This window comes from Phalangium opilio, unplaced genomic scaffold (assembly GCF_054372755.1).
Source record: "Phalangium opilio isolate 3A_F unplaced genomic scaffold, DU_Popi_V2 ptg000024l_1, whole genome shotgun sequence".
NCBI lineage: Eukaryota > Metazoa > Arthropoda > Arachnida > Opiliones > Phalangiidae > Phalangium > Phalangium opilio.
Window position 1 is genome coordinate 3,345,150 of NW_028324155.1, and position 25,833 is coordinate 3,370,982.

At 39.5% G+C, this 25,833-nt stretch overlaps 1 protein-coding gene across 3 annotated transcripts in view; it reads right to left on the reverse strand.

Moving 5' to 3' along the window:
- The window catches only part of LOC149692196 (CUGBP Elav-like family member 4), a 61,627-nt gene that overhangs the window by 15,144 nt on the left and 20,650 nt on the right, over window positions 1-25,833 (reverse strand). Inside the window, exons 3-6 of one of the 3 annotated variants that reach the window (XM_089867886.1) lie at window positions 6,185-6,313; window positions 5,658-5,737; window positions 5,274-5,516; window positions 1,069-1,213 (exon numbers count right to left, since the gene is read on the reverse strand). In XM_089867886.1, coding sequence (XP_089724012.1) covers window positions 1,069-1,213; window positions 5,274-5,516; window positions 5,658-5,737; window positions 6,185-6,313 — 597 coding nt within the window. The remainder of the gene's footprint in view (window positions 1-1,068; window positions 1,214-5,273; window positions 5,517-5,657; window positions 5,738-6,184; window positions 6,314-25,833) is intronic. The other 2 variants (XM_089867887.1, XM_089867888.1) reach the window with 2 other exon arrangements.

A 25,833-nucleotide genomic window follows, 5' to 3' on the forward strand; every position in this document is an offset into this window, starting at 1 on the left:
GTGAAGTTGTAGCTCGGAAAAACCGGGACTCCGAGAGTAAGAGAAAGAGTAGAGAAAATGGAGGAGAAGGAGGAAGTAACTCAGGAAGCGGAAGTCAGCTTTTCGGGGGGTGTAGGAGGGAGGAAATGAAAAGGAAAAACAAAAGATGTCAGAAACGCGAGAGGGAACTAAGGGAAGAGAGAGAGAGAGAGAGAGAGAGAGAGAGAGAGAGAGAGAGAGTAGTGCATGAGTAGTGTAGGAGCTTCTTTCTATACACTCTCAGCTCCTCGGCCACCGGGTCGCTCTCCCCGCGCTTTTCTCCGGATGTAAAGCCGATAGTTTGAATAATTTCCGGGCGCGCGACTAGAAGCTTCTCAAAATTCCTCGTTCGCATTCCAAAATCGACCTGACACTACGATTTGGAAATAAGAAACCCCCAACTATTCGAAAGCGAACCGAACCCAAATGGTTCCTCTAAAAGCCATAGAATTCGTCCCTCTTCCCCCAACGCGGCATCCTCGCGACTTCCAAGATTCAGATATATCCCTAAAATTACGGGGAATCTAGGAAATACGAGTAGGACATCGGAGTAGAGAGCGGAATTGAAGGGTCTGCCAAAAAGGAGGAAGAAAAAAAGGAGCGCGAAAAGGCTTTGGGGGAAATGACGAAAAAATGTTCTCTTTCAATGGATATATAGGTAGAGTCGAATTCGTCATTAGGGTGAAGTAAGGAGAGAATCTCGGTCGGTCTTTTCGATGGTGGATTGAGAATTAGGCTTAGCTCCGATTCATCCCAACGAGAGAAAGAGAGAGAGAGAACCTTTTTAGGAGGATATTTTTAGATTTTCCTTCCCGTTCAAAGGACGGGCAAAATCAGACCTACTCGTATTACTAAGAACCCCCTATTCAACGGTGGCCCCAAAACTACACGAGTAATTAGTTATCTTTCATTTAGTCACCATAGAAACGTTCGAGGGGGGAGGGAAATAAGAAGAGGAATAAGTCAGCCTAGTCCAAGAAAGAGCATATATATATATATATATATGTACTTGGACTAGGCGGAAGGAATCCCAAGTTGAAAGAGTCTCACCTGAAGTGGGCGTGATGGCGGGACTCGCTAAACCATTCGGTACAGTTCCCATTTGAGGCATTTGCGCGGCGGCTAGGGCGGCCATCGGATTTAAGTATCCTCCCTGGGCGGCCGCCGCCATCAGAGCGGCTTGCTGTTGCATGAACTGAAATTATAATTAAGAAGAAATTAATTATAAAACGTCTTAGATATACCACCGCCTATATTTCAACATTGATTGCTTAGTAAATATAGAATTTCCGTGCCAGGAAAATTTTTCGCTGAGCCCCCCAGCGGGTTTGGGGGGTAAAAGGAAAATGAAGTTGTCCATCTTGTACACGGCCACGCAATCAAACTTGGCGCGAAGAAAAGCTTGAAGGATGAATTTAGGGTTTTGTTAAATTACACCACGTCAACACCCCCATTAGCTTTGACTCGTGCATACTTTTCAACCAAAGTTTGCACTGATTTGAATCCAACCTTTAGGGATTTAAAATACGCTATTTGAGAAACCAGAGGTCATTTGATTTCGTGACCCCGCAATTAAAACTAGATTCTTCAAACAGAGAAGGTTGTCTGTTGGGACTCTAGATTTCTCAATATAAAATTCCTTAACGCGCGTCGTGCGAAAAAAGATTCGAAGCTCGGAGAGAGAGAAAAGGCCAGTAATTCGTCGTGGGACAAATTACCTAAGGAGGCGTCGATAAATTTCCGTTTAATCGTGATTGATTACGCGGGAAACTGCAAGCGTGGAGAGAACTGCACGGCGAAAGTTGGATTAAAATACCCGTAGAGCCATCTTTTATCCGTACACGTCTGCAGGAAAAATTCCCACGAGGGGACTCTGGAGTTTTACAGGAAAGGAGGAATATCAATGGATTCTATTTATATACATATAATCATAAGTTTATAAGATATGTTCCATAAGTGTGTCACTCGTTAATGAGAGCTTGTCATGAAGTGACGTAGGTGAAACGTCATATATTCTTGTAAAGCGACGCGTAGTGAGGCCTTGTCAAAGGCTTAGTACAGACTAAAGAGGAGGATGGACTGCAAAACCGAGTGTAGTCAATTCTCACGTCGTTCTTGAACTAGCTCTCATTAAGCCTCTAACATTACGAAGTAGAGGTAGTGACATACTTATGGAACATATCTTATAAACTTATGATATAATACAGACAGCGTGGCTTGCAGTGCGAAGAAATTTACATTCCGTGCAAAAAATAACCCTTTCACTTGCGAAGAAAGAACTACAGCATATATTTACAATAATTAATACAATGTATTCTTACACTTTGAATGAAGCAAGTTTCGTGACCATAGCGAGTTTGGCTAAGAACGAATTTCTTTTCCACTTACACGGAGCTCGGTCAAAATACATTATTCTTAATTTACTTTTTGCATTTCTCGCTTCATGGCACTCACTCGCTATATTAATTACGAGTTTTACCAACACGAATCACCGTAAGAGCTAGGACTAATTGTTACACAAATATTTTTCTATTATTGGTCGGGAAATTAAACGTATAATTCAAATAAGAATTCAGTTGACCAAGGCCTAACCTGAAATACTATCAATTTAACTTAATTATGAATTATTCGAACTTTTGAAACTTAAAAAGAGGGTTTTTTGGGGGCTACAGCGTTAATTTCGAGGCGATAAAGTGAGACCTCAGTCACAGATCTTTCTAATGATGTAATTTGAAGGATAAGGAGTGAGAGAGAGAGACGTTTCTGAGGTTTTGTGAAATTCTCTAACTCGTATAACACGAGAATCAATCTCATTAGTAAAATGCAGCGAAGGTAATAAACCAGCGGAATGATACGTGATGTGGGATTCTCCTTGGATGAATATAGTATATTGAATTCAAAATATATCGGATGAACGCTATAGCTGAATATCTCCCACGGAAATTAGTAATTACGTTTCAACTATTTTTAAAAGCGTCAAACTCAAACTTCTTTTGGAGAAGAAGAAAAAAAGATATTCTCAAAGGAAACTGTAGAGTCTCATTATCCTAAAAGGTGAGGCTTTGTTCGCATTATCTAAAGGTATTTTTTATTATCATTCCTTCGCTTCTACTAAGGGTCAACGGGTTACTTTCAAGAAGTAAGTTCTGAATGAAGGATTTTAACAAATACGGGTTTCTAAAAACTAAAACGTTGGCACGTTTCAAGCGATGGTATAAATAATCGTGTCATGATGCGAACGAAACCTTTAAATGATAAAAAATGAGGGGCAAATGGTTTAGCAGTGAAAACGATTGGCGGGGGTCTAGTAATGACGTCTGAGCTAGAAGCCCGAGGAGATCCTTCTAAACACTCGATCCTGGATAAAGATGGAAACTCCAGCGGGAAGTTAAAAAAAAAAAGATGGAAGAAGGAAGAGGGGGAAAAGAGATCGTTTGCATCTTTAATGCGACTGAGATTTAATCACGAATTCTCGCCGCACCAAACCCCCCTCTATGGTCGTTTCCAACGGTTTTGGGTGTTATATTATTTTTAAAGAAACTAAAGCTCCCGTCCATCTTAACTGGCATCGAATGGCGGCAGCGGTTAAGCCTACAAAACCCACCGCAAGTTTTTATTTAACGGCTTAGTATATATTTCAAAAAAGGAACGAGTGTAAATTCGGATTTTGGGCAATTTCGAGCGAAAAATGCGTGTCGTTTTCCAAGGAGAATTTAATATTAAAAACCATCAATTTCTAAGCAAACCGTGCACCCGCGAATAGACCAAGGCTTAAAAGAGAAGGTTTCATTCACAGCCAACACTGTGTACTATTTTTACATTTACTATTCCCCGCATTATACATTAGACCAGCAACGATTTAGTCTAGCCAAATTGAGTTAAATCTTTACAATATCTGGCCACGGTTAACCTAAGTAACCGAGTTAAGACTATAAAATTTTTAAAAGGTCTAAAACTTGAAAATGGGTTTGGTATACATGGCTGGCAGCTGCCGGAGCCGAAAGTTTAAAGCGTAAAGAGATGATCATTTAGGATAAAGTAGGTTATATAGAAACTAGACCCATTTTCAAAACCAGGAACGAAGGCCTGCTCTTTCTCTCTCTCTCTCTCAGGGAGCGAAAGAGATACGGGGAAAAGCTGTATCTAGGAGGAAACTGGCCAAAACCATCTATTCAACAGGTTTGGCTAATACCGTTAAGAGAAAGGAAGGTGGGAGAAGGGTTACCGCTGGCCGGTCTTTAGACGCTTTCTGGAGAAAACTGCCTGGCTCTTTAAATCCCTCCAATTAAGAAAGGGCTCGTCTCCACCCCCACCCTCCGAAAACTGCCAACCATCCCGGCCCACCACACGCGTGGCACCATTTTGGCAACAACGTTAAAAGGAAACAACGAAACGGGCAGAAACTTTCCAAGCACCATATTGAGTGAAGAGTTATTTTGGAGAGAGCGTCCCTGTATTCCTCCAGGGTCTTTTATATCAGGATAGGCTCGAGGTGGGACGGCCCCTCCCTCCCTCCTTCCTTCGTCCGTAATTTACGAGCGGCGCCCATCTCTGCCCCTTTAATTAGTGCCCCCCCCCCTTATACGTATATTCATTCTCTCTTCCTAATAACCCGCCAGGAATAGTTTCAAATAGTCTTTGGGTATATTCTTTAACGATTCCTTCACCCCCCCTCGCCCCTAACCTTAGGTTACTGTAAGGGATACATGTTTCATTCCACAAACAAAGATGACACAGGAATTTTCTCATATCTAATGGAAAAGCTTGGACCGTATATCGTTAGAAAGGTACCATGAGATACTTTACTTTATGCAACGTCTTCGAAATTTCAAAGCGTTTTGGTAAATTCAATCAGAAGAGGTATACGGCATCTATAAGGCTTCCCATTTTGAGTAAAGTTTAGTCGTAAATAATAAATACAGGGTTAAGTATAGCCCTTTTGGTTCTCAACGCATCCTTGAATGTTAGCGGTATCACTCTGAGAGTTAAAATTATTTCTAGAAATCAATATTATCAAAGAGGTTGTCTCTGAAGAAGACTTTTCTCCAAGATAACCAAATACGATTTAGTTTGTTTGACTGCTCCGTCTTGTACCTACTCATTTGTTTTCTTAGAACTGAAAATTCTCTTTTTGAAGTTTGATTGCGCGTGTTGAATGGGAAAAGTTAAATAAGATATATTCTAACTAGAACGCGAGAAAATCCCAGCCTTGAGTTTTGTTTTGTAGAAATTTGAATATATAAGTGTCTTCTTACCTCGACCGTGTGAGATCCTAAGCTTGGACTGACGGCGACTTGGGCGTAGGCCCCGTAGGCGCCAAATTGGTTGAACATGAAGGGCGTGAGGAGACCCATATTACCGGCCATCTGCTGCATCCGTCTTAGCTGCCTTTCTTTCTCGGTGTCCGCGAACTTGACGACTAGACTAGAAGAGGCTCCCTGGAAAACACAAGCTTGATGTTGTAAACTCCCCTCGTGAGGAAGGCCTAGCCGAACGACCTTTCAAAGTAGACGAGAATTAGGCCTAATTATCAAAATTTTAAAACGAGTCGCCAATATCTCTGGGAAACGAATTGAATCCGATCTTATGAAGCGAGGGGGCGGACGTAAACCAAGATTTTGGCGCGTAAAATAACTTACCGGCATTGTTTGGCTTCCGTGGAGGGCGTTGATAGCCGCTTGCGCTTCACCGTGACTACTGAATTTAACAAACGCGCAACCTGTCAAAAAACCAATTCAGAATTAATTCATAAAATTCCACAGTTCGTTCGAGACTAAGAAATAAGATTAAGCCTATTCCGGAATATTTATGCCTAAAACTTTAAATTCAAACGGGCACTTTTCCATTTTCCCATCCTCCCCAGTAAAAGTTTCGATTTTAACCGAACTTTAAGCTCCTCTTATAAGCCAAGACTCAATTTCGTCAACATTTTCAGTCCAGACGGTGGCCAGGGAATTATCGCTCGACTGTATTTCGTGTACGCGACGTTGGGGGAAGAATATTATTCGGGAAAAGGACGCCACCACGGGGAGGAACGTGGCTGTAAAACTCTTATAACGATAATAGTACGATGGGCGATCAAATATTTATCCGTACAGTCCCGTTGTTTATACGAAAGACTGTTGGATGGATACGCCGTGGTTTTGGGTGGATATAGTAGGCCTACCTTTACTCTGTCCGTCTGGTCCCCTGAGTATGGTGCACTCCTCTATCGTGCCGTATGGTTGAAAGAGTTGGCGTACGTCGTCCTCAGATTGCTGCTTACTGAGCATACCCACAAAGAGCTTACGGTCTTCTGCAACACACAAACAATAGCCCCGTTACTAACTTTAACGTTTCGAGCAAAATTGCATGCGTTTTCCAAAAATATTATTCTAAGGTATCATATATATATGGACAGTGTGAAAAACGTTATAGGGCACTTTGTAATTACGCAACTAGACGAGTCTAATCCTGACAAATAACGTCCTCAGATACTTAACGATAAGGATCAGAGGCTCAAACGGAACTTCGAAATTAGATACGGAGCGTCAATTTAACCCTTAAAATAAGATGGATTCATCTTATTGACGGATTTCGATGACGCACCGCGAGTTTCACTTTTCGAAGCTTCGAAATTGAGAACTTTGGAATCCGTATCGTAATTATCTAAAAGCGTGATTTTTCACGAAACTCGTCCGTTTTCTTTAAAAATAGAGACATGGTCAGAGAAAAAAAAGTGGTACATGTACCATATAGAAAAAAAAGAGGAGATAAATAAAATCAAGATTTATCTTTTAAGGGGAAAAGAGTACTTTAGGGGTTTATTATACGTGTAAGACGAATACCGTAGGCTCTTTTCAGTGTATAGGACAATGACGAGCGATTAGGTATAAATACAGCGGAAAACCCTCTGCCCTACCCTGCCCCAAAACCCCCCTTTCCCGCCAGTCCCGTTGACATTTACAATAAATGCACGTGGACAACGGAAATCTCTTACTATACAGAACTCGGATGTACGTTTAGAAATAAGTCTCTTCTAATAAAAGAACGCTTTTTTTCTTCTATACGTAATGTTTTCCATGCGCCACCGCTTTGCTATATTCAAAAGTACATTAGCTGAAGTAGATCTTAAACGCATTCCCTAACCAATTCACTAAAAATAAACGTAACTTAATATGATATACTTCAACTAATGTCTTTCTGCAATATTCTTTTCCATATAGTAAATGGAAAGAAGAAGAAAAGAGGAGAGAGAGAGAGAGAGAGAGAGGGAGAGAGGGACTTTCACTTTTAGTTTCTCATCTAGCGATTCTCCTCCTGCCTTCTCAGTCAGAGTCAGAAAGGGGAAAGAATTGAACCTCGAGGAAATAGGAAAAAATAAACATTTCGTATTGTGAAGAGAATGGGAGAAAGGAAAAGAAGGAAGGAAAAAAAAGGAACCGTGGCGAGATCGCAACATCGTCCATCACTAGAAACAGGCATCTATACCACCACCCATTTCTTCTCCCTTTTCTCCTATATGGCATCTTTCCACTCGTATCCCATCTCCCCCCCCCCCAAAAGCCCTTTGTGGCAAATAAAATATTTTCTTACGGCCCTTGGCCCCCTGAGTGCCTCAACTCCACCCTGGACACTTTATCTTTAAAGGAGTACAAGTCCTCCTTCTTTTAAAACATGTACCATGACCCAAAGGGATATGACTCTATACCCAAAATTACGATCAAAACAATATGTATACACAACTTACCTGCAAAGACACGCGATAAATCATATTTGTTTCAATACGAGAAAAGGGTTCAAACTTGTAAACAACTACTCTACAATTTACATAGACACACATACCGTATGTATGAAGAATTTTATTTTAAATTTTCACGACGTTGCAGGACAGAATGGGTTAGATAGAGACGCGAAAGAAAAAAATTCAAATTCAAGAGAGAGGGAGAGAGGGGAGAGGGATTAAAAACGTAACACGCGTAAAAGCGAGTAACAATTTTTCAAGCTTAATATAATTCGTCAAAAAGTATACTGCGGTATGAAAGGAAAAACGGACTTGAAAGTCGACTTTTTAAAAGGGGACTCGACGCGGAGCAATCCGTTGAGAAAAGTAGACAATGAATATATGGAGAGAAAAAAGGAAAATAAGACGGTAAGAAATAAAAAAAAACTTTTCAAAAGATGATCCATCTAAGTCACGAAGTATAGTGGATGCCTCCATATTTATCCTTAAAGTTATAAGAAGGGAAAATGGGGATGAAAAAATATGAGAAAGAAAAGAAGCTGGCTGGCTACTTTAGGGGCGTTTCGTTTTACCGTTTTATGCAAATATGTCTGGTCGAGTTCGCTTACATTATTCTTTCTCTCTCGCAAGAGAGGATGGAGAGAGACCAAGGGGAGTGATACCCCGAGAGATAAATCCAAAGAGAGAGAGAGAAGAGAGAGGATTCGGGAAAAGATGAAAAAAGAAGTGACAATATTCTAGCCGCGTATATTTACCCTCCTCAACCAAGCTCTCTTTTTCTCTATCCTATCCCCTATTATATTATAACCACGGAGGACAATCTCTCTTTTAAAGCTTCTTGGTGATATAAGTTCAGTCTCACATAAACCCGTATTCGTTTTGAATCACGGAACAAAGCGAAAGGCTTCCAAAAGGGGTTTCTTTACAAGGGGTAGAGAGGCACTTCTTTAAGACGCGATACACCTTCGTATACTACCAAGCTATATTACAGTCCATCTTCCGGTCAGAATTCAATAGAGTGAAAGGCACGAAAAGAAAAAAGAAGTTGGGCTTACGTAATTGACGTCACTACTCGGTAAAGTCGTATCTCATACAATATAGCATCTTGACCAATGGACGGACTTTTAAACAAGCAATTTTGGTATTCGCGGTGTATAGGTTAATACAGTTAAAGGGTTCAGCAGGGATCTTTTCTATGGTCTGAATTCTATTACACGTTCCTGCATTCTTCGCGAATGTAACGTTAGATTTATGAAAAAATAAATAACGTAAATTTCTTGGAGAGGCGCTCCTAAAAATACGACGCTACGACGTTAGAGAGAGAGAGCGAATCGTTGGTAGGTGAAGGGGTTCTACGAAAGTAGTTTATCTTTTTCTTCTATAATATGGCATAAAGAATCCGCCAGGCGGCGCCTTACAACCCTTTCCCCCAAGATCGACCACGGGCAAACTTCATTGGCGAATCAACGAGTCGCTTCATTACGTATTATCGTTTCTAAGGAATTCGATACCACCAAAAAGGAGAGAGAGAGAAAAGGAAGGCACTTTACGGAGAATAGAGACGTGTTTATGGAGTATGCCGAGTTATCGCACCCCTAATGGAAGAGTTATAATGTCCCTGGACGTCGTTAAAAGAAAAGACGAAAGCGAGCGGGATATCTTCGATTAAATTTTGTATGCAAATAAGTCTGGCGGATACATCCGCCCGCCACTGAGAAAGGGTTGGTTCTCGCAAACTCGCATCAAAATCCTCTCTATCCATAAAGAAATACTAAAATGTCGCAACATAGAAACTATATTTCAAATAGCAGCCTTCTTTTAGAAACACCGCAATATTCAAAACTAATATGGTGTCAAGTGAAATACTGGAACTGATATTAAGTTTATAATCAAGTTCAACGAACGAGCTTAAATTACCCAATGAAGTTCTAAAAATTATTCGGGTCTCCGATTTAGTGTCCCTTTAATATAGAGATCAGCAATGCCACGAGAGGGATGGGAAACAATCAGCTGTCCTTCTCTTTAAAGCTTTAAGTCGCCTCAAATGACTGGGATGGGTGGTCCATCGCTCTCCTCTGACTGCCTACTCGCGTATCCCTCCCGCTACGAAATTAATCTTGATAGATAAGGAAAACCCATCTCTGTATATGAGCCTAGTTTTATTTTGACGGATCCATCTTCTATTATTTAAAGCACCGTATAAATATCCTTTTTCGTCCATTCTAACCATCCACTACCACCATCTTTGCAAATAAGGAGTGGATATTGGCCGAGAGAGAGAAAGAAAGATAGAAAAATAAAAGAAGGCTAGCTAACTTATAGGAGCTTGAAATTTCGTAGGCTTTCAAATTTTTTTGACGCTTTTATTATTTCACTGGAGATAATAATATTTTTATAAGGATGAAGATGGAAGTTAGAATGAAGGATGAAGGGAGAGAAAAAAAGACATCAAAGGGATGAGTAGTGGGATCTTTTTATTATCCGTTTTCTTCCCTTTTTTATATAAGAAGGATTATAATACTCTACTCATACAGCCTCCTCGCGTTCACTCTTAGTTCAGGCAATAAGCATACTTTGGCTTTTTACGAAATGGAAAGAAAAAAAAAGGATGGAGAAGGGGATTATGGGTTATATTATTACCCGTATTTTATTATGAATATTCAACAAAGTTGGTTGGTATCGCGCCATGCATGGAAGGGAGTTTCAAGCTTCTACTAACACAAAGCTTTGTTTGTGTTTTGGGGTTGTTGCTAGATAATTTAAAATTAAGATATTACCTATACGAGTTCAGTAACCCGAGATTATTATCTTTGTAGAGAGGGAGAGAGAGAGAGAGAGAACACAATGTCGCATTCATGATGAATTATTTATAATAATTTTGAAAACGGGGTCGCGCGAGCTTAACGAGCTTTACATCTTTTATACAGGTGATGTTTGATGGGTTATGTATCTTAAGAAGAAAAAAATCACAAACTTAAGTCGACTAATTAATTTAATTCTTCAGAAAGGATGTATTCTCATAGAACGGATCTATCATGTATGAGAGAAGAGAACTTTACGGAGAAACATATTTTATAAGAAGTTCACTGTTTCCAAATCTTTCTGCATCTTACCTCATGCACGTAAATGTACCCCCCCCCCTAAAATGTACCATCCCTCTGGCGTCAAACCAATAGTAAACAAAGTCAGTATGAAAGTCCAAGTCCCCTTTAAACATTGGCTAATCCTTAATCATCCCCTCACGCTCCTAAAAATCAATTAACGATATATCTAAATGGATTGGGGAGGGGGTGTAATCCACCATCTTCCACGTTAATAATACCTCCCAAAAATATCCCAAATCTCAAACGTGTCAAACTCAGCGTATCATGGCGCGAATCCATTTCCGGTTATAGCACGCGCGCGCTCGCGGTTCTAGAAATTCCCGGTTTCTATTTCTCCGTGGCTCCCTCGTGCAGACTCTTCCAATCCGGACCTTCAGTCAAAACTCCCTCGGGGGATCACCAACGAAGCATCATTCATCAAAAAAACTATACACTCGGAACCCCCTGCTCCCGCTCTCCCAGCCCTGTACATACCTTTATCAGTGTTGTATAGGGGAAAAGCCCCAGAGTGAAAAACAGGGGCAGAAAAAGAGAAAAATTGACCCTTTTTCATACCGCTCTCTACCCTGAGAGTGATACCGGTAGCTATACCACCGCGACTGGGAGCGTCTGTACTGGATGGTAATGATACCATTAGGAAAGGCATTGCGCAGTAATACGCCAAGTTAATCGCCGTACAAAAAGAAATAGTTCAAATATTTCTCAACTAGAAATATGGCTGCCCATCCAGGAACGCTTACTATACGGAGCAAAGAGTGAAGGAGGGAGGATTCAGAGAGGGAAGAGAAATCATTAATCCAGGGGACGTTCCTCCCGAGAATCATTCTCAAGAAAGAACGAAGGGAGCAAAAGGAAAGAAGGAAAAAAGTTTTCTCCGTTCCTTAAGCCAACTTTTCTTAGACGGTATAGGGTTAACGTGCGGGCTGCAGGAGCCGAGAGAGAGAGAGAGAGAGAAAACCCCTGTTGATTATATGTTGCGCTCTTTGGAGATTTCTCTCCTTTTGCCGGGCCCGTCTTCGCTAAAGCTAGGATTAACGCTTCGATACGAGCTCCGGACTAATATAGCGGATTAAACTTAAGCCTTTAACGGGGTCACAGGGAATACTTTCCATAACCTTTTCTCGGCTCGCGCGCTTTTTCTTGATCAAAACTTTAACAGGGTTAAAGTCGGGGTAGGAAGGAAACTAGATCTCGCTTATAAATCACGCTTAACTCTTAGGCCCACCCGCTTAAAAACGGATTATATATTCCCTTCCGTGGTTTTTGGTTTTTCCGATAGCTAGAGAAGCACATCTTAATTTTAAATAAGGGGGTTTAAGAAATGAATAACACCAGCCAGTCCAGGGGTAGGCTACATGCAATATCTGGGTTATATTTTTCAAGTTTTAATTTTAGAAGCGCTAAATAAAATGCAAATTTGGTTAATATTAGCCCGAACTCGAGGTAAACAATATATGGGTGAATTAAATTTTACGTGCTGTTACGCGCCTGTTAAATTTCTCGAAAGTAAAACTTCCAAGAGCTCACTTAATTTATAAAGCGTTGATGACTTAACCTTTTAATGAACCTAAACTCGAGTTTTAATTAGATTATAATTAGAATTTAAATACGGGAAACATATACTTTGTTTTAAACCACTCAAGCGCATAGAAAACTACAGTTTTATACTTCAAAGGCGGGGAGGGGGAGGCTTAGCCACTATGACGTGTCACCTTCACTTGGTTATAGGGCCCAAGGCCTTTTCCGTATATATATATATACACACAGAGATTAATTTTAGACTTTTCGGAATTTTAAATAAAAATTTTGAAGGAGTTTTCAATCCGGCGTACGTCTTACAGATGAGCGCTTCTAATATAATATCAACTGAGGAACGACAAGATCCTCTCGAAAAATATTATATAAGTTTTCTATATATAAAAATATATACTTTTAGAGATGCTAAGCCCCTAAGAGGTTGAGAAGCGTCGAGGCATATTCATATCGATCATGTTCGGAGTAAAGTTCAGGATTTTTCGTTGGGGGCCCCTCACCGTAGGTCCCCGAGGCGTTGGAAGCGAAGGAAAAGGACTTATAGTAGTAGTGTTGTACAGGAGAGTAGAGCCTAAGTTTGCCTCGTCAAAAGCCTATATTGCGGCGGGCGATAAGGGTCGCGAGCGGCAAAGTTATTTTAGACAGGAAACTAACTTGGGCGAGGTGGATATATATATATATCCAAACCCAAAACTAGAAGAGCCTCGGAAGCCCGACCACTTTGAAAAGCCCTAGCCAACACCCGTGCCCTACAGGGCCGAATAAACTTCACTTTCCTATATACATTATACCCCAAAACCCCTAAAAACCTAGGGCATAGGTCGTTGAAGAGATGGTTTAAACCTTCAAGTATCACTTTAAAAAAAACCCTAAGAAGTTTGAGATATTTCTGAGTGGCACGGGAAAAATATTGAAGTCTAAATTCTTAATTTCAAAACGAAGACTAGCTTCCATGGGTAAATAATTCAGGCACTATGGGCTAAGTGAATGCCAAAGATGGTGAGGACCAATTGCTGTTTGACCGGTATCTGACAACATTACACTGCGAGATAAAGAGTATAAGCTTCAGCATCCAAAAAGACTGCGAACCAGATTTTGGTACCATCTCATCAAATAACCTTAGCAATAGTGAAGGTTTACGAGGTTAAAAATCTTTCTATAAAACGTGGATGATGTAGAAGGCAAAGGTTTTCCTCAATCTATATATATCTAAATATAGAAAAGACGCTGGCCCACGCGCTCTCAGTCCAAATAAAATTTTTGTTGATATAAGCATTCGGTGTTTAGAGTTTATCTTCCTCCCACACACAGATAGAAAGACAGACGAAAGAGAAATCCACGATCTAAACAGATTGGTAAAGAGATTGGCTATAAGGCGCTCGAGCTGGATGGAATACTTATCAAGAAGGTATTATACGACTTGATACTGAAGCTCGGCAGATGCTGACTTGGATAAATAAGCGAATCAGTCGATGTTTACCGAGCTACTAATTTGTTTATATAACGTTTGCCAAATTAGAGGTCGTAGTTAACAAAGTTTCTAAGTTATAAAGCGAAATTACAACCTCAAACAAAAATTGTTACAAGCCTAATTATACCAAAAGTTCGTAAGATATGTTACATAAGTTTGTCACTGGTTACTGACAGCTTATAAACCAATTATTTTTCTAAAACAAAATCTGCAGCTTTGCGTATTACTTTGTACAGAGACGTTTTTTTCCGTTTTACAATTAATATTCCGAAAATGTTTGGTCTATTATACACGTATTATTAGAACTAATATTTGTCAAATGTACACCCCAAGAAATTTAACAGCTTTCGTACTCGGGGAGAGGTTTTAGGTAAAAGTAAGGTTAGAAAAGTCGACGAAACGTGACGCGCTTGCGACTTTCCATTTCATTTTACTTTGCGGAAAAAGTTTTAAAGCTATTTATTTAAGGTCGCGCGCGGAAAACGTTTTAAGATGGAAATGGAAAAATCGACTAAAGGAAATGAAAATAACACCAAGACGTCCGTGGAAAATGAAAAAAAGAGACTGAAATATTTCACTGTTATAGGAAGAAGCTGGGCAGCGGGGGAGGAGGAGTGCAAGGGGTGATGGGTAAGTGAAGGAGCGCTGGCTAAGACGAAACCTGCATGCGTGGGATCGGAGAGAAGCAAAAATTCCATTAGAGATGTCTTGCTCGTGTCTAGGGAAATGTACGTGACTGAAACGACTTCGCTGCTTATATATTTCAGCTTATAAAGAAGCCAAGCTGCAGTCAGATGCACCGGATCGTTATTACCCTTCTTCCCCCAAGTTTTCAGGATGAGGAGAAATTTAAATTTTTAGGCACGAAATTATGTTTGCGTTATCAAGAGCGAAAAAGGGCTACTTACTCAACAATCACGAAATACTAAAATTTCCACCAAAGAGAGGGTGAAAAGATATTTTTATATTGATTCATCTATTAATTATAAGACATTCTGCAATAATTTTAAAGAGATTCAGATTTAATCAACTTTAGACTAAGACTCATGGCGTAACGCCACGCCTTTCTACTACCAAAATTAGCCCGAGATGCGATGAATATAACGCGAATTCAACAAATTATTATGATTATTCAGCGAATTTTTATTTTTTAAATTATTATTTTTGCGACTTTAGGGAATAATAAATAAGGTCATTTAGAGTGAGACTTGGGTCGCCACCTACATATATATATTGCATAACTCTGGGGTGTTAAAATTGGGACCTTAGAAAAATAAAATGTTTTAAAATTCGGTGGAAAACCTATACTTAAACAGGGCCACAGTCATAAATCAAAACTTTCGTATATACGTCGGGCTTCCCGAGGTTTAAATTAAGTTACAGAGCTAACACTCTTTCTTTTTTCTCTTTCTCTCTCTCCTGATTTAGAAACAAAATTCTGGCCAAAACGGTGAGGGATGGGCCAAAAGAGGATGATGCCGGAGAAGGAAGGTGGCAGTATAAAAATGAAGGAATTTTTACACTATAAACGGCTTCGCGCTATTAAACTTTGGAAGAGAAAACTCGATTTTTATACGAGAACTCGAAAATATAAAAAATAGGAAATAAATCGATGGTTTGAAAAGTTTGAGAAGAGGGATGCAAGAAAAAAAAAATTGGGAGGAGAGGATTCGGTATTGTGAAGATGGAAGAAGGAAGAAGAAGCTAAGGTTTCGCCCATGGTTTCACACGAACGTGTAAGAAGGGGTGGAGGTGAAGAGAGGGAGGTACGTTGCTGACGACAGCTCCAACAAATCATCTCGCGGAGTAAAGCCGTTCGTTCCCCACTTCGCTCGCTTTTCTAAACTCGCGATCTTATACTGTAGCTTTCTCTCTCTCTCTCTCTCTCTCTCTCTCTCTCTCTCTCTCTCTCTCTCTCTCTCTCTCTCTCTCTCTCTCTCTCTCGTCTTATTCCAGCGAGTCAGCAAACGCTACGGAAATTAACGGATACTAAAAAGAAACGTTGAAACTCGGAAGAGATCGAAAAATCTAGCGCCCGATTTTCGGAAGTAAAAAAAAAACAGCGTAGAGGAGTGTAGAGTCTTCAGGGGAAAATATTATATCGAACTTCCAAAAATAGAGACGAGAAAAACGGGTGAAAGATAAATAAAAAGGCTATGTTCGAGTACTAGCTGGATCTGCGGAATATTTGACATAGAAAACTTAATTTTAAAAAGCATTAACTCTAAAAGACTTAACTCTTAATAAAAAAAGAAATTTGATGTATTGAGAGTGAAACACTTCTACAGGCGCTCGTTGAAAATACATTAGGACTTTCAGCCTGGAAGTTGGTTTGCCTTTGGAGCTCAAAAGCCTGGCAGGCGAAACAATTCCAGGGGCAATACCTTGGAGTTTCGTATTAAATAAAATATAAATAAATATAGGTAGGCTTCCAAGAGTTCAAAAATGTCTTTAAATCGTCTAAAAACTTTATTTCTTTTTAGTAATAAGGAGAACTTTTTAAAAGGTATTCGAACACAGCCTTCTTGAAGTAGTCTGTAAGAAACTTTTTGGATAAGTCAGAGAGCCTTCGATTCCTCGGAGACGTTTGCAACAGCAAAAGAGTAAGGAAGAGTAAGAAAAGATAGAACGGGAGTTCGTTCTTGGGAAGGAAAAGAAGATGGAGAAAAAAAATCGTCAAACTGTTGGCGCATTTATCTTTCGGTTTTTCCTTCTCTCTTTTCGGCGTTTTCATTCCTAGATACGACTGGAGGGTCCCAGAACCATCCTGTCCCTGTCCCTCTCCCACACCCCCGAAAAAAACCCCTCTTACCCCTTTAGTTTACCGGAAGAAAAAGAGCGAAACCGGGGGTCTGAGAAAACGGTAAATAGACTAGTACCTCGCGTCTGTTCTATTTTCCGACCCCTCTCCTCTCTCCTCTCTTTTCATCCTTCCAAATACCCAACGGGTTCTTTCCTAGTCTCTTTTTTTCCTAGTCCTTCCTCTTGAACCCCACGTTCGTTTTTCCTTTAAATGTAAGCGATAAAAACCGCGGGACAAGAGGTATAAGCGACGAGTAAAACACTCTCAACTATCAAAAAATAAAAATAACGACATAAAGTTGCTTTACACGATAGACTTTTGACTTTTAGTACCACTACGTCGTATAGAAACAGATGGAGAGAATGGTCGGCCTCAGAGTCGAGGTATTTTTAGACCACAATTTCAACAATAGCGCGATAAAAACTGCTTGAACACTATATTGTTTAGTTTTAAATGCTATTTTTAAAAGTGAGGCCTGTTCATTGGTACAAAATCATCAATTCTAAAAAATATATCAATTTAAATGAAAATGTACCACTTCTTTCTCTTCCGGTACAATGTTTCCGATAATGAAGCCAGTCACTAAAACAAGAGAAGTTTATATATGCGCATAATTTCTTAAACAGCGTACAACCCAACTGAACCAATTTCAAAAGGAGGACGGTCAGAAATAATTTTGTTTTTCAAAGCTATCGGTAATTACCCATCAAGATTTTAGGTTACGTTTAAATAAAAAATAAAAAAGGGGGATGTTCACCGTGTTCAATAATTTTATGGTAATTTTAACAAGGACCTCTATGATTTTAATATCGTAACACCAAAAGAAATGTATCTTTGCATGAGAACCCATCGGAACCCATACCTTATTCTTTACTATCAATGGCAAATAGAATCAACAGAAAGTAGGGCAGTTTTATTCACATTGCCTCTGAGCCAATTGGTCGACCAAAGAAGCTAAGGAGACTCATACTGGGCACTACAGAGGGCGTGCATTCAAGCCATTCCTATATCTAACTCTCCGTTATTTCTATTTGCTTTTGCTACTAGTCCAACGTTTTTTTAATACTTTTCTCTCCGAGGCTGAGCATGTTAAAAAATCTTTTTATATATGAGAAGGGAACGTGGGGGCGGGCGTGTGTTTAAAAAAAGAATATAGGTTTTATATGTATAAAAAAGCGCTGACGCTGGCAACGTTATGTAACTGGAAACAGAGAGTGAGAGCGAGAGAGAGAGTAAAGGGGGCAAGGGGTAGAAATCCAATTTCCGAAAAGCATCAGAAGCTAGTATAACTTTTTTTTTATTTTTCATCCAGTGGGTGGAGTGTGGATCCGAGAATGGGCCACTCGTTTAAAGGGCGAGTGAAGAGAAACGTAAATTATTTTAAAACTAGTAGTAAGTTTGCTTTTATATAATAATATCTTTTTTAACTTTAAACTGACCAAAAGTCTAATTGCCATGACTATTCTTAATAAATAAGGTTCTGAACTAGTTCAATAAATAATGTTGATCACTAACAAAGAATCCAAATTATTCTAATATCGTAACTTACCTTACTAACTAAAAATAAAATAAACAAGGGTTTTAATTTTGACTTCATACTCCCTTTAAATTTCTTTTTTTATTTTTCAAAAAGAGTAAGAAAGTAGGAGAGAGATAGAAAGCGAGGGACTTCTCAAATATCGTTGTAACTCCGCTCATCAAAAAAGAAACGGAGCAGTTTTGAAATCTTAAGACGTTTTCAGCTGAGGGTAAATATCGTAAAAACTAAAAGTTACGCGGCTTATTTCTCCCGCATTTTCTTTATTTTTTTTTCGTTGGTTTTTTTTCTTCTTTCTTTTAGTAGCTAGCGGCGCGGTTTTGTATCGCATTTGTCGCTGACAGAATGATGGCCAAGAAGAATGGTGGTATAAGATTCGAAATGCAAATTTCATTCGCTATCTTTTCAAAGGCTAAAGCCCGGTATAATTTAGATTCCCTTTGAAAAAGGAAATGAAGATTGGACTTCCGGAAGAAATTACCATCACAAGAAATAAATTGGAAAAGGGTTTGCTTTTCCCCCGTTGATTTTGTTTGTTTATTTTTATTGTCACGCTAAGCCTAAAATGTGGCTGCACCATGAACAGCCGTGCACGGCTAGTGAAAACTTTACAGGGGCTCGCTCAAAGATTGGCCTATAATCAATCAATCAACCCCAGTGAAAACTTTACAGGGGCTCAAAAGATAGGCCTATAATCAATCCATCCATCCCACCTGGATAGCGCAAAACTAGGCATACTTCCCTCATTTTTCCGCTTTTACTATATCCAGGTCTAACTGAAAAATAATCGCAATTTCTATTTTTTTCCAGGTTTTAACTCTATTGTAATCTGTTATAATTTTCTCATAGTAAAATCGTTATGAAGCAATTAACAATGGATCGTGACTGAATAGTGAGTCAGTCGAGTTTGTTCGTGACGTAGTCACGCCATGTTTTCCATCGCGCACGCTATGTTTTTATTTCAGTCTACTGGCGCGTGGGCAACAGAAAATTTGCGTTTGAACGAGTTGGCGACCACCGCCGCACAACACACTCTATTAGTTGATTTAGAGACGTAAATATAAAGAAGAAAAAACGCAACCGTTTAGTTTATTTTATCACTAAATTACTGAGAACTCGCCCTCCTAATCAACTAACGGCTTAATTTTTTTTGGCACGCGAGAGATAATTTAACCCATATGTTAAAATTTGCATGATACCGTATCAATATTAAAGGGAACGAATGATATCCATATCAACATGTTCAAACCGTTTATCTTCTCTGAACGATTGATAATGCTATACTTAATCTTAACTTGAGTAAGATAAAACAAAGTCCGTAAGATATGTTCCTTAAGTTTATCACTGGTTATTGAGAGTTTGTCATGAAGTGACGTAGGTCATAGATTCGAGGTAAAACGACGCCTGGTGATGGGCTGTCAAAGGCTTAGTACAGACTGAATAGGAAGATCGACTGCAAAAAAGAGTGTAGTTAATTCTCGGACTAGCTCTCAGTAAGTCTCTATAGCAAGTGTCATACTTATGGAACATCTTATAAACTTATGGTAAAACTGGCTCACTCGCTCGCGTGTTAACTTCTCTTATCGCTACACACCGTCCAGGAATGTACGTTTAGGTCTAAAGTTATATCATATTCATCCTTTCTCAGTCGTAATATGCCCCCAAATCTTTATATAAAATGAAACAATGAATTATAAAAAGTTTCTCATGATTTCTTTAAAAAAAGAAACACAAAGAAACATCAAACATATCTTTCCATGGTCTCTGAGTCTTAACAAGGCAGGGAAACGTATACGCGGCATTAAATTTCTAATAGAAAAAAGTGAAGGGGGAGCAACACACATATACGCACATCAACCGGGTGTTAAAGTTCTCTCCCTTCATTTCCCTCTCTTTCTCTCTCTCTCTCTCTCTCTCTGGTTCTCTTTCGTGTATCACCCTATACAACCGTACTCGTTTTAATAATGCGAAACACGTAAATGATATCGTCAAATATAAACATTCTTTGTTTCGGCGAGGCGCCGCGACCGCGTTCAACAGACGAAGAAGGAGACGTCGGTATAACCCGAGCTTTAAACAGAGAAACGGCCTCGCTAGCTAGCTAGCTATAGCACCCTGTCGTAAAAAAAGTCCCATTTCGCCTTAAAGCGTAAATTTTTTTATACCCTTGCCTATAAAACCTGGGAAATGTTTGCTCCCAACGTCGACGGATTATGGAAAAAAGGAAAGTGGAGAAAAAATAGCCCGGATAGTGGAGGAGGAAGGGAAACCCGCGTCCGTCCGCTCTGCAACCAAGGAAACTTAAGGAATCTAGAAGGAAACACTCTTTATTTGCATGGTCCTTTCATCTCTAAAGGGAATGGAATTAAGTACGCGGTTCGGTTCGACAGTCGCCATGTCAAGGTGAAATTCGACGAATAAAAAGTTATGGTTTTACATAACTTCCTACATTCCTATTGCCAGATCAGTTCGCGACAGCTTTCGTTAGCCTCAGTGCAACTGTGCAAGCGCATTGGGTCAAGGTGAAATTCAAAATGATCAAGGTCTTCCATGATCACAATGATACGAATTTACATTCGAATAAGTGTACGAAATAATACGCCAGGGATTCTGAAAAAAATTAATAAGGGACAAGATATCCAGTCCCGTTATATTTACAAAGTCCGCGATCCAACTATGCCCCCGAAATTGATTTTTTGGGACCCTTTTCCTCCCCTTGTCCTATCTCCTCTCTTTTTTGCTGCTTTAAGTCGCCTTATATAAGCAACAGCAGAAACCAATATGTCGACGAGGATATTATTGCAGGCAGCCTTAATACTCCCCCCGTTAGACTCAGCTACCCATCCGATCTTTTTCCTCCCGCTGCATGTCCAAACCTCCCAGGCTACTCTTTCGCTCTCTTTCTCTCTTTGGTCGCTCGAGGCTGAGGACAGTTTTTCTAACCAAACCCCTTCTCTTTTTTTTATCCCCACGCAGCCTCTTCTTCTCTCAGCCTCTTCCTTTGGGTTCTTGCCGCCGGGAAACTTCTCCCATCCTCCTCTCGCGCTTCATTCAATACCTATCTCCTAGTTCTCCTACGTCTGGACAGAATAAACAGACGGTCGAAGCGTTCTTTAAGAAAAATATACAAGTTAAAGGGGTAGCTACGTTGGGGAGAAGGTCAAACCTAGGAGAAACCAAGTTCTGTCTTAAGGTTTGGCTTTTATCGTCACTATATTCCTCTCAAACTAGATGCGTACCCACTGTGACAAAAGGTCAAGGGTTATTCAGAAAAAAAAGTGCACCGTAGGCCCTATATATTGAACTTCACTCTTATACACTATATAAGTAAAGATGATTTATCTTTATCAAATGATGACACATATCTCAATTGTTAAAGCATAGAAATAATTTTTAGCTCTGCAACCGATGTAGGAGAAACGCATATACTTTAAATATGATAAAAATATAATTATTATACATTTGAAACGTTTCCTATATACACTATGGTTTCCATAATAGCGTGACATGCTTTTGGAGTGTAATTGCGAGTTTTAGGTCCTTGGTAGTTTTAGCAAACTTGCCTTTAGAGGGAAGAATGTGTAAATTCCAAGCGATTTAAATTATAGTATACTACACACCAACTCCCCTCTTACAACCTGGAAAATTATGAAAGCGGAAACCGTGTTTCTGCCCAGGCTACACGAAACGTACGTAGAACAATAGCTAGCGTAGGAACAGCGGCGTATGCGAAACCATATTTCTCCTCCCATCTAAACCCTTTAAATGCAAGGGAGAAACAGTTTTGAAACCGGGACTATACACTATACATCAGACTGTACTATGCCACCCGCCAACATTGAAATGGAATACTTATTCCGTAGGTAAGCAGCAGCAGCGGGCGCCCTGGGCAGCATGCACTCTCTTTCCCGGGGTGGCGCGAACATGAAAATGTCATTACGTCATTCTTTCAAAAAGCGAGAACGCCGGGACGGCTTCGTAGGCTTGACTGGGCTGATAGCCCTTTGGAATAGGAATAAGTTGATGTAGAGGAGAAATGCCAAGGGCTATATAGGCAGAAAGACCGGAATCGGTTACGCCTGGGCGGATAAAAAGAAGAGAAAAGCGCGCCTAAAACTAGAGGGCGGGGGGTAGAAATAAAAGTTTATAATGACCAAAGTCCGTGGTGACCCCTGTTACCGGGTGCCACCATGCAGACTCCTACACTCCAACTCTCTCTGGCCGAGTGTGTCAATCTAGAGAGACTCACGGGGTTTATTTTTAATATGGAAACCCCTCGAATGCGCAGGACTACGTTCGAATACCCTAGACAGTTAGAAAAGTTGAAGGATCCGGAAAAATTGATCAGAGACGGCTTTCTTTTTTTTTTAGAGGTGAAAGGATCGTGTCAAACTAATTTAGTATAGGAGTTCTGAACGTGGGAATCAGTAAAATAAAGTGTTTCCTGCATGCACGGAAATTAGTTTCAATTTTAAAATTTATACCGATCATAACCTCAAATCATTCCTGCATCAACTCAGAATTATGCAGCTATTCAAATAATCGTGTTTTTTAGGAAAGTCGTTTACAATTTTTCTCACTTTCCGATTTCCTCAATATGACTCATTCTTTATGGAATTTGGCTATAAGTGAGGGTCTGGGGATATCTTCAATGATTTCTAAATCAGGAAAAACCTTTGCAGTATACAGTTTCCCAGTTGGATTTCCTTCGTGTTTTAACTTCATCAAACATTTATCTATACCAACGTTGCTTTATATTTTTGTCAATTTGTCCACGTGAATTCGAACACGACCCTATGAACTTGGGAAAAATTTCTCCCAGCACCATGCACTAACTCTCAGAGGAGAAAGCGGAGTATAGAAAAGGGTGGCCTTTTTGAAAAGTGTGGAAAAGAGTGGGCACTGCTATCATTGATATTGACGCCAGCAAGATCCCAAGTGGAATGGCAGCCAACGAACGAACGAATGGCCTGCACCAAAAATATAAAAGAACATAGAAAACGTCCGAATTTCCAGAGAAACTGTAGTGGATGTGGTGGCTACAGAATGACGCTGGAGGCATTCCGAATAAGTCGTCCTAGGCCACCACCACCAGTCCTAGGGTATTATTACTAGGCAACCTTACATTAGAAAACCCCGGGCTTCTAGTTCTGTCAGAAATGTCTGCTCTCGGCGCGACGTAGTTTCAAATTCAACGTCACATCCAAAGAATAATAAAGAGATAGAACATAGAAAGGCTTCTTCTTAGATGCGAGAAAAATTCTCTCTCCAAAACTTCTCCTCTTCCTTTCTTTTACTCCCATCCTCAAACTTTGCAAGGAAGAAAGAAATTTATAGTTTCCTCCAGAAGAAAAAAAACACAACCCTTTTTTCTTGTTCCTAAAAGGTTTCGACAAAATTCTTCCTTTAATTAAAAAGGATAAACCTAGTAATTATCCGTTGCATGTTAATCTCAAAAGATATATACTACATTTTCTCTTAAAATAAAAAGAAAAAACTTGGAAAAATAATGAAAACTATACTACTACTTTTTTATAACAGAAGAATTAATTAAATTCTGAAATGAATACTAATTTAAAGAGAAGTAAAAACAATATAGGAGACTAGTGGATGAATTGCGGTGTATGTTCATGCATGACGTCATTTAAAAAAATTAACGTTTATTCAAGAATAAATAAATAAACTGTTAAGCCAAGTTATTTTCATAAATATAACTAAAAGCTTAACGCGTAAAAAAGATATATAAAGGAGAATTTTTGAAATGGCGAAACAGAAAAGCTATATAAAGAAAATGACCCGTATAAATCTGAAAGAAAAAATAAAAATAAAATCTAAATAAATTTATAATGAGAAACCTTTCCCTTCCTTTCTCCATCCACATTATCTTACTCTTTTCGTCGGTTCAGAATATAAATTCAATAAATATAAGTTGATATTGGGCTTATAAAAACGCCCGCCACACAAGAAAAAAAGAAATATGGAAGCCATCTTTCTAGTGGTCATAAATAAAGTTGAAAATTCCCAGCCTACGCCGCGTGCCAGAAACCCTTTCTTACTAAAAAGTGGATGTTGCGGATATGAACAACAACGTGCACCACTTTAAAAGGGTTTCAACGGCTCCCCTTTTCTTCAAGATAAATAAAGAAAAAAAATCTAGATTTTTACCTCATTTTTTAAACCTCCCCATAAAATGTATGATGTTATTTCAGACATTTACTTCCGTCTTGTGTATAGCCCCTACATTAGTCGAAATATATGGAAATTTCTACGCGATAAAAATAAAGCTTTATCCCAAACATCAGAGAATATTTTTAAAGAATTGAAAACTATCAATCAGATTTAAGAGATTGTCAAATTTCATATGGATTTGAAAAGGTCCGAAAAGGCAATATTAAGTTATAGAAAAACAGGTCAAATTAAATAAAAATTATTTTAGAAGATATACGCGACCTTTCGTGAAGGGATGGATGAGTTATGTACGGGCGTACCAAGAACTATATTTTAAAGTAGTAGCGTTACTTCTCCTAGAGTAGTGATTGGTCAATGTCATGTGACGCAGCCAATACGGTAATGCTGAGGCCCATTCTGAATGCATTAATAAAGCTACGAAATTCACGCATGTCCAGTAGAGATCTCTCTATTTGATGGAAGATAACCCCGCTAATAAATAACACATTGCACATTCCTTTAATAAAATGGTTCGTTTTATGGACGGCCCCGATACCCTTGAAAAGATTAAATTAAATTCCTCTTTTTTTCTTTCAAGAAACTCATCGTTCCAATATATAAGTTTTCATTTTAACTATGGCTCGAGAGTTAAGATTTTAACAAAAGATTTCTATCTCTTTCCTATAAAGCTAGATCAGTTAACGGTGGAGAGAACAAGAGCTCTCTCTAGAAGAGATAGGGGATGGTTCTCTATCGCGTCTCACACTCCATCCGGAGAGAGCGCAAAACCCGATACAACCCTTTTGGAAATAAAACACCAAATTGAATTAGCCCCCTTCTAACCCTTCTCTGCACAACTCGGTATTCTTCTTCTCGCATCCTTTTCTATAACCAGAACGTATATAAAGGTTAAAGGACTTATAGAAAACGAACCGAGCCTCTATAGCCAAGAGAACAAGGAGAGAGAGAGAGAGAGAGAGAGAGAGAGAGAGAGGTGGCAGACACCCCAACCATCCTAGAATAAGAAGAATATAATAGGTGATAGGAGTAAAGAGGATGGAGCGATCTAGTAGTGAGGAAAGAGAATCGCTCTTCCGTGATATCGTCCTCATCTAAGGGGTTATATAGCCTACACACGATACGGAGAAAGGAAGCCAGGCCAATACTAGATGGCGCTCGGCAATCTCCAAAAATACGATAAGAATATTCTTATTCAGGCGGCGAAATATTTTCACCCTCCGAGGAGCAATCGGGCTCCGGGTGTGCTATAGCTATGGTGTTAAGCCCCTATACCAATGACACCCCAAAATATATAGAAAGGAGGAGAGATCCCGAAGAGATGAGGGTCAGTAGCGTATATAAAACGCTTTTCCTTCAATCCCTTCGTGCCCCAGATTAGACACTTTTCTCAAAACAAGATTGCTCGCTCCACAACCTTAACGAATCCAAACTTTATCGATTTAGAGTTAAGAGACT